The 13,165-nt window shown below is 49.0% G+C and overlaps 1 protein-coding gene across 1 annotated transcript in view; it reads right to left on the bottom strand.

Moving 5' to 3' along the window:
• Positions 1 to 13,165, bottom strand: part of radil (Ras association and DIL domains) — an 89,955-nt gene that overhangs the window by 19,171 nt on the left and 57,619 nt on the right. The window contains exons 13-16 of the mRNA XM_036948288.1: positions 10,285 to 10,457; positions 7,393 to 7,543; positions 5,679 to 5,926; positions 5,433 to 5,624 (exon numbers count right to left, since the gene is read on the bottom strand). Coding sequence (XP_036804183.1) covers positions 5,433 to 5,624; positions 5,679 to 5,926; positions 7,393 to 7,543; positions 10,285 to 10,457 — 764 coding nt within the window. The remainder of the gene's footprint in view (positions 1 to 5,432; positions 5,625 to 5,678; positions 5,927 to 7,392; positions 7,544 to 10,284; positions 10,458 to 13,165) is intronic.

The following is a 13,165-nucleotide window of genomic DNA, read 5'->3' as shown; positions in this document are numbered from 1 at the left end:
ATGTCTGGGACTTGGCTCCTCCAGGGTAGATGTCATGTCTGGGACTTGGCTCCTCCAGGGTAGATGTCATGTCTGGGACTTGGCTCCTCCAGGGTAGATGTCATGTCTGGGACTTGGCTCCTCCTCCAGGGTAGATGTCATGTCTGGGACTTGGTACCTCCAGGGTAGATGTCATGTCTGGGACTTGGCTCCTCCTCCAGGGTAGATGTCATGTCTGGGACTTGGCTCCTCCTCCAGGGTAGATGTCATGTCTGGGACTTGGCTCCTCCAGGGTAGATGTCATGTCTGGGACTTGGCTCCTCCAGGGTAGATGTCATGTCTGGGACTTGGCTCCTCCTCCAGGGTAGATGTCATGTCTGGGACTTGGCTCCTCCAGGGTAGATGTCATGTCTGGGACTTGGCTCCTCCAGGGTAGATGTCATGTCTGGGACTTGGCTCCTCCAGGGTGGATGTCATGTCTGGGACTTGGCTCCTCCAGGGTAGATGTCATTCTGGGACTTGGTACCTCCAGGGTAGATGTCATGTCTGGGACTTGGTACCTCCAGGGTGGCTGTCAACTCTGGGACTTGGTACCTCCAGGGTAGATGTCATGTCTGGGACTTGGCTCCTCCAGGGTAGATGTCATGTCTGGGACTTGGCTCCTCCAGGGTAGATGTCATGTCTGGGACTTGGTACCTCCAGGGTAGATGTCATGTCTGGGACTTGGCTCCTCCAGGGTAGATGTCATGTCTGGGACTTGGCTCCTCCAGGGTATATGTCATGTCTGGGACTTGGCTCCTCCAGGGTGGATGTCATGTCTGGGACTTGGCTCCTCCAGGGTAGATGTCATGTCTGGGACTTGGCTCCTCCAGGGTAGATGTCATGTCTGGGACTTGGTACCTCCAGGGTGGATGTCATGTCTGGGACTTGGCTCCTCCAGGGTAGATGTCATGTCTGGGACTTGGCTCCTCCAGGGTAGATGTCATGTCTGGGACTTGGCTCCTCCAGGGTAGATGTCATGTCTGGGACTTGGCACCTCCAGGGTAGATGTCATGTCTGGGACTTGGCTCCTCCAGGGTAGATGTCATGTCTGGGACTTGGCTCCTCCAGGGTAGATGTCATGTCTGGGACTTGGCTCCTCCAGGGTAGATGTCATGTCTGGGACTTGGCTCCTCCAGGGTAGATGTCATGTCTGGGACTTGGCTCCTCCTCCAGGGTAGATGTCATGTCTGGGACTTGGCTCCTCCAGGGTGGATGTCATGTCTGGGACTTGGTACCTCCAGGGTAGATGTCATGTCTGGGACTTGGTACCTCCAGGGTAGATGTCATGTCTGGGACTTGGCTCCTCCAGGGTGGATGTCATGTCTGGGACTTGGCTCCTCCAGGGTAGATGTCATGTCTGGGACTTGGCTCCTCCTCCAGGGTAGATGTCATGTCTGGGACTTGGCTCCTCCAGGGTAGATGTCATGTCTGGGACTTGGCTCCTCCTCCAGGGTAGATGTCATGTCTGGGACTTGGCTCCTCCAGGGTAGATGTCATGTCTGGGACTTGGCTCCTCCAGGGTAGATGTCATGTCTGGGACTTGGCTCCTCCTCCAGGGTAGATGTAATGTCTGGGACTTGGTACCTCCAGGGTAGATGTCATGTCTGGGACTTGGCTCCTCCTCCAGGGTAGATGTCATGTCTGGGACTTGGCTCCTCCAGGGTAGATGTCATGTCTGGGACTTGGCTCCTCCAGGGTAGATGTCATGTCTGGGACTTGGCTCCTCCTCCAGGGTAGATGTCATGTCTGGGACTTGGCTCCTCCTCCAGGGTAGATGTCATGTCTGGGACTTGGCTCCTCCAGGGTAGATGTCATGTCTGGGACTTGGCTCCTCCAGGGTAGATGTCATGTCTGGGACTTGGTACCTCCAGGGTAGATGTCATGTCTGGGACTTGGCTCCTCCTCCAGGGTAGATGTCATGTCTGGGACTTGGCTCCTCCAGGGTAGATGTCATGTCTGGGACTTGGCTCCTCCAGGGTAGATGTCATGTCTGGGACTTGGTACCTCCAGGGTAGATGTCATGTCTGGGACTTGGCTCCTCCTCCAGGGTAGATGTCATGTCTGGGACTTGGCTCCTCCAGGGTAGATGTCATGTCTGGGACTTGGTACCTCCAGGGTAGATGTCATGTCTGGGACTTGGCTCCTCCTCCAGGGTAGATGTCATGTCTGGGACTTGGCTCCTCCAGGGTAGATGTCATGTCTGGGACTTGGTACCTCCAGGGTAGATGTCATGTCTGGGACTTGGCTCCTCCTCCAGGGTAGATGTCATGTCTGGGACTTGGCTCCTCCAGGGTAGATGTCATGTCTGGGACTTGGCTCCTCCAGGGTAGATGTCATGTCTGGGACTTGGCTCCTCCAGGGTGGATGTCATGTCTGGGACTTGGTACCTCCAGGGTAGATGTCATGTCTGGGACTTGGCTCCTCCAGGGTAGATGTCATGTCTGGGACTTGGCTCCTCCAGGGTAGATGTCATGTCTGGGACTTGGCTCCTCCAGGGTAGATGTCATGTCTGGGACTTGGCTCCTCCTCCAGGGTAGATGTCATGTCTGGGACTTGGCTCCTCCAGGGTAGATGTCATGTCTGGGACTTGGCTCCTCCAGGGTAGATGTCATGTCTGGGACTTGGCTCCTCCGGGGTAGATGTCATGTCTGGGACTTGGCTCCTCCTCCAGGGTAGATGTCATGTCTGGGACTTGGCTCCTCCAGGGTAGATGTCATGTCTGGGACTTGGCTCCTCCTCCAGGGTAGATGTCATGTCTGGGACTTGGCTCCTCCAGGGTAGATGTCATGTCTGGGACTTGGCTCCTCCAGGGTAGATGTCATGTCTGGGACTTGGCTCCTCCAGGGTAGATGTCATGTCTGGGACTTGGCTCCTCCAGGGTAGATGTCATGTCTGGGACTTGGCTCCTCCAGGGTAGATGTCATGTCTGGGACTTGGCTCCTCCAGGGTAGATGTCATGTCTGGGACTTGGCTCCTCCTCCAGGGTAGATGTCATGTCTGGGACTTGGCTCCTCCAGGGTAGATGTCATGTCTGGGACTTGGCTCCTCCAGGGTAGATGTCATGTCTGGGACTTGGCTCCTCCAGGGTAGATGTCATGTCTGGGACTTGGCTCCTCCAGGGTAGATGTCATGTCTGGGACTTGGCTCCTCCAGGGTAGATGTCATGTCTGGGACTTTGCTCCTCCAGGGTAGATGTCATGTCTGGGACTTGGCTCCTCCTCCAGGGTAGATGTCATGTCTGGGACTTGGCTCCTCCAGGGTAGATGTCATGTCTGGGACTTGGCTCCTCCAGGGTAGATGTCATGTCTGGGACTTGGCTCCTCCAGGGTAGATGTAATGTCTGGGACTTGGCTCCTCCAGGGTAGATGTCATGTCTGGGACTTGGCTCCTCCAGGGTAGATGTCATGTCTGGGACTTGGCTCCTCCAGGGTAGATGTAATGTCTGGGACTTGGCTCCTCCAGGGTAGATGTCATGTCTGGGACTTGGCTCCTCCTCCAGGGTAGATGTCATGTCTGGGACTTGGCTCCTCCAGGGTAGATGTCATGTCTGGGACTTGGCTCCTCCAGGGTAGATGTCATGTCTGGGACTTGGCTCCTCCTCCAGGGTAGATGTCATGTCTGGGACTTGGCTCCTCCAGGGTAGATGTCATGTCTGGGACTTGGCTCCTCCAGGGTAGATGTCATGTCTGGGACTTGGCTCCTCCAGGGTAGATGTCATGTCTGGGACTTGGCTCCTCCAGGGTAGATGTCATGTCTGGGACTTGGCTCCTCCAGGGTAGATGTCATGTCTGGGACTTGGCTCCTCCAGGGTAGATGTCATGTCTGGGACTTGGTACCTCCAGGGTAGATGTCATGTCTGGGACTTGGTACCTCCAGGGTAGATGTCATGTCTGGGACTTGGTACCTCCAGGGTAGATGTCATGTCTGGGACTTGGCTCCTCCAGGGTAGATGTCATGTCTGGGACTTGGCTCCTCCTCCAGGGTAGATGTCATGTCTGGGACTTGGCTCCTCCAGGGTAGATGTCATGTCTGGGACTTGGCTCCTCCAGGGTAGATGTCATGTCTGGGACTTGGCTCCTCCAGGGTAGATGTCATGTCTGGGACTTGGCTCCTCCTCCAGGGTAGATGTCATGTCTGGGACTTGGCTCCTCCTCCAGGGTAGATGTCATGTCTGGGACTTGGCTCCTCCAGGGTGGATGTCATGTCTGGGACTTGGCTCCTCCAGGGTGGATGTCATGTCTGGGACTTGGCTCCTCCAGGGTGGATGTCATGTCTGGGACTTGGCTCCTCCAGGGTGGATGTCATGTCTGGGACTTGGCTCCTCCAGGGTAGATGTCATGTCTGGGACTTGGCTCCTCCAGGGTAGATGTCATGTCTGGGACTTGGCTCCTCCAGGGTGGATGTCATGTCTGGGACTTGGCTCCTCCAGGGTAGATGTCATGTCTGGGACTTGGCTCCTCCTCCAGGGTAGATGTCATGTCTGGGACTTGGCTCCTCCAGGGTGGATGTCATGTCTGGGACTTGGCTCCTCCTCCAGGGTGGATGTCATGTCTGGGACTTGGCTCCTCCTCCAGGGTAGATGTCATGTCTGGGACTTGGTACCTCCAGGGTAGATGTCATGTCTGGGACTTGGTACCTCCAGGGTAGATGTCATGTCTGGGACTTGGCTCCTCCAGGGTGGATGTCATGTCTGGGACTTGGCTCCTCCTCCAGGGTAGATGTCATGTCTGGGACTTGGCTCCTCCAGGGTAGATGTCATGTCTGGGACTTGGTACCTCCAGGGTAGATGTCATGTCTGGGACTTGGTACCTCCAGGGTAGATGTCATGTCTGGGACTTGGCTCCTCCTCCAGGGTGGATGTCATGTCTGGGACTTGGCTCCTCCTCCAGGGTAGATGTCATGTCTGGGACTTGGCTCCTCCTCCAGGGTAGATGTCATGTCTGGGACTTGGCTCCTCCTCCAGGGTAGATGTCATCTCTGGGACTTGGCTCCTCCTCCAGGGTAGATGTCATGTCTGGGACTTGGCTCCTCCAGGGTAGATGTCATGTCTGGGACTTGGTACCTCCAGGGTAGATGTCATGTCTGGGACTTGGCTCCTCCTCCAGGGTGGATGTGTGACCAACATATGGGGCAAGTCTGAGTTCTTGCAGAGTTATTGGAGGGGGGAGGAGTATTGTCTGTGTGCACATCCGTGTGTGTGTGTGTGTGTGTGTGTGTGTGTGGATGCCTTAGAGGGCTTTGGTATTTCATGTAACAGATTACTGGTAACTGCTAAAGAACCACAGCTGCTGAGGCACATGGCCCAGATTACTGCAAGGAGTGTGTGTGAGTGTGTGTGTGTGAGTGTGTGTGTGAGTGTGTGTGTGAGTGTGAGTGTGTGTGTGAGTGTGTGTGTCCATCACGTGACCTACCTGTACTTCCTGCCAGTCTGCGGGTGTGGTACTCGTCCCGGTGCTGGTGCTCGTTCCAGTCCCGTTAACCGTGGTGTGAGTGTGTGTGTTGTTGACAGCGGGGTGTGTGTGAGTGTGTGTGTTGTTGACAGCGGGGTGTGTGTGAGTGTGTGTGTTGTTGACAGCGGGGTGTGTGTGAGTGTGTGTGTTGTTGACAGCGGGGTGTGTGTGAGTGTGTGTGGTGTTGACAGTGGGATGTGTGTGAGTGTGTGTGGTGTTGACAGCGGGGTGTGTGTGAGTGTGTGTGGTGTTGACAGCGGGGTGTGTGTGAGTGTGTGTGGTGTTGACAGCGGGGTGTGTGTGAGTGTGTGTGCGTAGCCCCCAGAGGAAGTGTTTGACATAGAGCAGCTGCCTATAAATGCTGTCCTCTAGACAGTCACTGTCCAGGTCCACTCTGAACCCCCCGCTGGGGAGGACGATGGGGGGGTGGTTCTCGAAACTCTCCAAAAGGTCCACTGGGGGAGGGGCACAGACACACACAGACCAGGGGTTAGAATACACACAGACCAGGGGTTAGAATACACACAGACACACACCGACCAGGGTTTAGAATACACACAGAGCAGGGGTTAGAATCCACACAGACACAGACAGACCAGGGGTTAGAATACACAGATACACACACAGACCAGGGGTTAGAATACACACAGAGCAGGGGTTAGAATACACACAGACACACACAGACCAGGGGTTAGAATACACACAGACCAGGGGTTAGAATACACACAGACACACACAGACCAGGGGTTAGAATCCACACAGACACACACAGAGCAGGGGTTAGAATACACAGAGACACACACAGACCAGGGGTTAGAATCCACAGAGACACACACAGACCAGGGGTTAGAATCCACACAGACACACACAGAGCAGGGGTTAGAATACACAGAGACACACACAGAGCAGGGGTTAGAATCCACACAGACCAGGGGTTAGAATACACACAGAGCAGGGGTTAGAATACACACAGACACACACATACCAGGGGTTAGAATACACACGGACCAGGGGTTAGAATACACACAGACACACACAGACCAGGGGTTAGAATCCACACAGACACAGACAGACCAGGGGTTAGAATCCACACAGACCAGGGGTTAGAATACACACAGACACACACAGACCAGGGGTTAGAATCCACACAGACACACACAGACCAGGGGTTAGAATACACACAGACCAGGGGTTAGAATCCACACAGACACAGACAGACCAGGGGTTAGAATACACACAGACCAGGGGTTAGAATCCACACAGACACAGACAGACCAGGGGTTAGAATCCACACAGACCAGGGGTTAGAATCCACACAGACACAGAGACCAGGGGTTAGAATCCACACAGACCAGGGGTTAGAATACACACAGACACACACAGAGCAGGGGTTAGAATACACACAGACCAGGGGTTAGAATACACACAGACACACACAGAGCAGGGGTTAGAATACACACAGACACAGACAGACCAGGGGTTGGAATACACACAGACCAGGGGTTAGAATACACACAGACACAGACAGAGCAGGGGTTAGAATACACACAGACACAGACAGAGCAGGGGTTAGAATACACACAGACACAGACAGACCAGGGGTTAGAATACACACAGACACACACAGAGCAGGGGTTAGAATACACACAGACACAGCAGACCCGGGGGTTAGAATCCACACAGACACAACAGACCAGGGGTTAGAATCCACAGAGACACAACAGACCAGGGCTTAGAATCCACAGAGACACAGCAGACCAGGGGTTAGAATCCACACAGACACATCAGGGGTTAGAATCAACACAGACACATCAGGGGGTTAGAATACACACAGACACAGACAGACCAGGGGTTGGAATCCACACAGACACAGCAGGGGTCAGAATCCACACAGGCATGTTAACCCCCCCTCAGCAGGTACCTGTCCTGTATATGTATGCCTCATCCTCACTGCTGGGCTGCCATATTGGAACAGGCCCCATCTCCGCTGTCAACTGGTACTGAGTCAACAGGCCATGCAGCTGAACCGGCTTCAGACTGGGGTGGTCTGCACACAACACCTTCCAACTCATCTAGAAATATATATAGACTAACTTTAGACTGGGGTGGTCTGCACACAGCACCTTCCAAATCATCTAGAAATATATAGAGAAATATATACATAAATATATCAGAATATATAGACTAGCTTTAGACTGGGGTGGTCTGCACACAGCACCTTCCAACTCATCTAGAAATATATAGAGAAATATATCAGAATATATATAGACTAGCTTTAGACTGGGGTGGTCTGCACACAGCACCTTCCAACTCATCTAGAAATATATACATAAATATATCAGAATATATAGACTGGCTTTAGACTGGGGTGGTCTGCACACAGCACCTTCCAACTCATCTAGAAATATATAGAGAAATATATCAGAATATATATAGACTGGCATCAGACTGGGGTGGTCTGCACACAGCACCTTCCAACTCATCTAGAAATATATAGAGAAATATATACATAAATATATCAGAATATATAGACTAGCTTTAGACTGGGGTGGTCTGCACACAGCACCTTCCAACTCATCTAGAAATATATAGAGAAATATATCAGAATATATATAGACTGGCATCAGACTGGGGTGGTCTGCACACAGCACCTTCCAACTCATCTAGAAATATATAGAGAAATATATACATAAATATATCAGAATATATAGACTGGCTTTAGACTGGGGTGGTCTGCACACAGCACCTTCCAACTCATCTAGACATATATATATAGATATATCAGAATATATAGACTGGCATCAGACTGGTGTGATCCGTACACAGCACCTTCCAACTCATCTAGACAGAAATACATACTGAACAGGGGTGTGCTGAGGAGTATTTCTGTCTGTAATAAAGACCCAGTGGCTGGGCCTGGCTCCCTAGTGGGTGGGTCTGGCTCCCTAGTGGGTGGTCTGGCTCCCCAGTGGCTGGGCCTGGCTCCCTAGTGGGTGGGTCTGGCTCCCCAGTGGGTGGGTCTGGCTCCCCAGTGGGTGGGTCTGGCTCCCCAGAGGGGGGGACTGGCTCCCCAGTGGCCTGACCTGGCTCCCCAGTGGGTGGGTCTGGCTCCCCAGTGGGTGGGTCTGGCTCCCCAGTGGGTGGGTCTGGCTCCCCAGAGGGGGGGACTGGCTCCCCAGTGGCCTGACCTGGCTCCCCAGTGGGTGGGCCTGGCTCCCCAGTGGCTGGGTCTGGCTCCCCAGTGGCCTGCTCCCCAACCAGGCCAACACGTGGCTGCGCTCTTGCCCAGTCATGTGAAATCCATAGATTAGGGCCTAATACATTTATTTCAATTGATTGATTTCCTCATATGAACTGAAACTCAGTAAAATATTTGAAATTGTTGCATGTTGCATTTATATTTGTGTTCAGTGTATAAAGACATACAGTATATAAATAAATATATAAGAATATATAGACACTGGGGTGGTACACACACAGCACCTTCCAAGTCATCTAGACACATAGAGAGAGAAATATATCAGAATATATAGAGAGATAAATATATCAGAATATATAGAGAGATAAATATATCAGAATATATAGACACTGGGGTGGTACACACACAGCACCTTCCAAGTCATCTAGACACATAGAGAGATAAATATATCAGAATATATAGAGAGATAAATATATCAGAATATATAGAGAGATAAATATATCAGAATATATAGACACTGGGGTGGTCCACACACAGCACCTTCCAAGTCATCTAGACACATAGAGAGAGAAATATATCAGAATATATAGAGAGATAAATATATCAGAATATATAGAGAGATAAATATATCAGAATATATAGAGAGATAAATATATCAGAATATATAGAGAGATAAATATATCAGAATATATAGAGAGATAAATATATGGAGATAAATATATCAGAATATATATAGAGATACATATATCAGAATATGTAGAGAGATACATATATCAGAATATATAGAGAGATACATATATCAGAATATATAGAGATAAATATATCAGAATATATAGAGAGATAAATATATCAGAATATATATAGAGATAAATATATCAGAATATATAGAGAGATAAATATATCAGAATATATATAGAGATAAATATATCAGAATATATATAGAGATAAATATATCAGAATATGTAGAGAGATAAATATATCAGAATATATAGAGAGATAAATATATCAGAATATATAGAGAGAGAAATATATAGAGATAAATATATCACAATATATAGAGATAAATATATAAGAATATATAGAGAGAGAAATATATAGAGATAAATATATCACAATATATAGAGATATATATATCAGAATATATAGAGAGATATATATATCAGATCATATAGAGATAAATATATCAGAATATATAGAGAGATAAATATTTTTGACCAATCACAGTAAGGTACTTCATTGTTACCCAGAATTATTTTATATTGATATAAAAATGGCTGCATTGGACCTTTAAGGTGAGAAAAGGTTAGAGGTCAGAGGTCAGGTGTGTGATGTTACCTGTGTTAGCGGTTGAGGGGGTGTAGCCAGGATGCTGAAAGGGTCAGAGGTCAGGTGTGTGACGTTACCTGTGTTAGCTGCTGAGGAGGTGTGGCCAGGATGCTGACAGGGTTAGAGGTCAGAGGTCAGGTGTGTGATGTTACCTGTGTTAGCTGTTGAGGGGGTGTGGCCAGGATGCTGACAGGGTCAGAGGTCAGGTGTGTGACGTTACCTGTGTTAGCTGCTGAGGAGGTGTGGCCAGGATGCTGACAGGGTCAGAGGTCAGGTGTGTGACCTTACCTGTGTTAGCTGCTGAGGAGGTGTGGCCAGGATGCTGACAGCGCTGTTGAACTTGTTGAAGAACTTGTCTGCCAGGTAACTAAGCCCCGCCTTCCTAGTCCACTCTAGAACCATCCTGACACAGGCCTGTACCTGGAGAACCTTAGAGCGCTGGAACCAGCCCCGCGACGGACCTACACACACACACAGACACACACACACACACACAGACACATAAAGATACAGTCCACACCTGGCTGATTAGTATGTTGTAGAACACAGTCCACACCTGTCTGATTAGTCTGTTGTAGAACACATTCCACACCTGTCTGATGAGTCTGTTGTAGAACACATTCCACACCTGTCTGATTAGTCTGTTGTAGAGCACAGTCCACACCTGGCTGATTAGTCTGTTGTAGAACACAGTCCACACCTGTCTGATTAGTCTGTTGTAGAACACATTCCACACCTGTCTGATTAGTCTGTTGTAGAACACATTCCACACCTGTCTGATTAGTCTGCTGTAGAACACATTCCACACCTGTCTGATTAGTCTGTTGTAGAACACAGTCCACACCTGTCTGATTAGTCTGTTGTAGAACACATTCCACACCTGTCTGATTAGTCTGTTGTAGAACACATTCCACACCTGTCTGATTAGTCTGTTGTAGAGCACAGTCCACACCTGTCTGATTAGTCTGTTGTAGAACACATTCCACACCTGTCTGATTAGTCTGTTGTAGAGCACAGTCCACACCTGGCTGATTAGTCTGTTGTAGAACACAGTCCACACCTGTCTGATTAGTCTGTTGTAGAACACATTCCACACCTGTCTGATTAGTCTGTTGTAGAACACATTCCACACCTGTCTGATTAGTTTGTTGTAGAACACATTCCACACCTGTCTGATTAGTCTGTTGTAGAGCACATTCCACACCTGTCTGATTAGTCTGTTGTAGAACACATTCCACACCTGTCTGATTAGTCTGTTGTAGAACACATTCCACACCTGTCTGATTAGTCTGTTGTAGAACACATTCCACACCTGTCTGATTAGTCTGTTGTAGAGCACAGTCCACACCTGGCTGATTAGTCTGTTGTAGAACACAGTCCACACCTGTCTGATGAGTCTGTTGTAGAACACATTCCACACCTGTCTGATTAGTCTGTTGTAGAGCACAGTCCACACCTGTCTGATTAGTCTGTTGTAGAACACAGTCCACACCTGTCTGATGAGTCTGTTGTAGAACACATTCCACACCTGTCTGATTAGTCTGTTGTAGAACACATTCCACACCTGTCTGATTAGTCTGTTGTAGAACACAGTCCACACCTGTCTGATTAGTCTGTTGTAGAACACATTCCACACCTGTCTGATTAGTCTGTTGTAGAACACATTCCACACCTGTCTGATTAGTCTGTTGTAGAACACATTCCACACCTGTCTGATTAGTCTGTTGTAGAACACAGTCCACACCTGTCTGATTAGTCTGTTGTAGAACACATTCCACACCTGTCTGATTAGTCTGTTGTGGAACACAGTCCACACCTGTCTGATTAGTCTGTTGTAGAACACATTCCACACCTGTCTGATTAGTCTGTTGTAGAGCACAGTCCACACCTGTCTGATTAGTCTGTTGTAGAACACAGTCCACACCTGTCTGATTAGTCTGTTGTAGAACACAGTCCACACCTGTCTGATTAGTCTGTTGTAGAACACATTCCACACCTGTCTGATTAGTCTGTTGTAGAACACATTCCACACCTGTCTGATTAGTCTGTTGTAGAACACAGTCCACACCTGTCTGATTAGTCTGTTGTAGAACACAGTCCACACCTGTCTGATTAGTCTGTTGTAGAACACAGTCCACACCTGTCTGATTAGTCTGTTGTAGAACACATTCCACACCTGTCTGATTAGTCTGTTGTAGAACACAGTCCACACCTGTCTGATTAGTCTGTTGTAGAACACAGTCCACACCTGTCTGATTAGTCTGTTGTAGAACACAGTCCACACCTGTCTGATTAGTCTGTTGTAGAACACATTCCACACCTGTCTGATTAGTCTGTTGTAGAACACAGTCCACACCTGTCTGATTAGTCTGTTGTAGAACACATTCCACACCTGTCTGATTAGTCTGTTGTAGAGCACATTCCACACCTGTCTGATTAGTCTGTTGTAGAACACATTCCACACCTGTCTGATTAGTCTGTCGTAGAACACATTCCACACCTGTCTGATTAGTCTGTTGTAGAACACATTCCACACCTGTCTGATTAGTCTGTTGTAGAGCACAGTCCACACCTGGCTGATTAGTCTGTTGTAGAACACAGTCCACACCTGTCTGATTAGTCTGTTGTAGAACACAGTCCAGACCTGTCTGATGAGTCTGTTGTAGAACACATTCCACACCTGTCTGATTAGTCTGTTGTAGAACACATTCCACACCTGTCTGATTAGTCTGTTGTAGAACACAGTCCACACCTGTCTGATTAGTCTGTTGTAGAACACATTCCACACCTGTCTGATTAGTCTGTTGTAGAACACATTCCACACCTGTCTGATTAGTCTGTTGTAGAACACAGTCAACACCTGTCTGATTAGTCTGTTGTAGAACACAGTCCACACCTGTCTGATTAGTCTGTTGTAGAACACATTCCACACTTGTCTGATTAGTCTGTTGTGGAACACAGTCCACACCTGTCTGATTAGTCTGTTGTAGAACACATTCCACACCTGTCTGATTAGTCTGTTGTAGAGCACAGTCCACACCTGTCTGATTAGTCTGTTGTAGAACACAGTCCACACCTGTCTGATTAGTCTGTTGTAGAACACAGTCCACACCTGTCTGATTAGTCTGGTGTAGAACACATTCCACACCTGTCTGATTAGTCTGTTGTA

This window comes from Oncorhynchus mykiss, chromosome 17, assembly GCF_013265735.2.
Source record: "Oncorhynchus mykiss isolate Arlee chromosome 17, USDA_OmykA_1.1, whole genome shotgun sequence".
NCBI lineage: Eukaryota > Metazoa > Chordata > Actinopteri > Salmoniformes > Salmonidae > Oncorhynchus > Oncorhynchus mykiss.
Note: the sequence above shows the minus strand (reverse complement) of the source record. Positions and strands in the feature narration are given on the sequence as shown.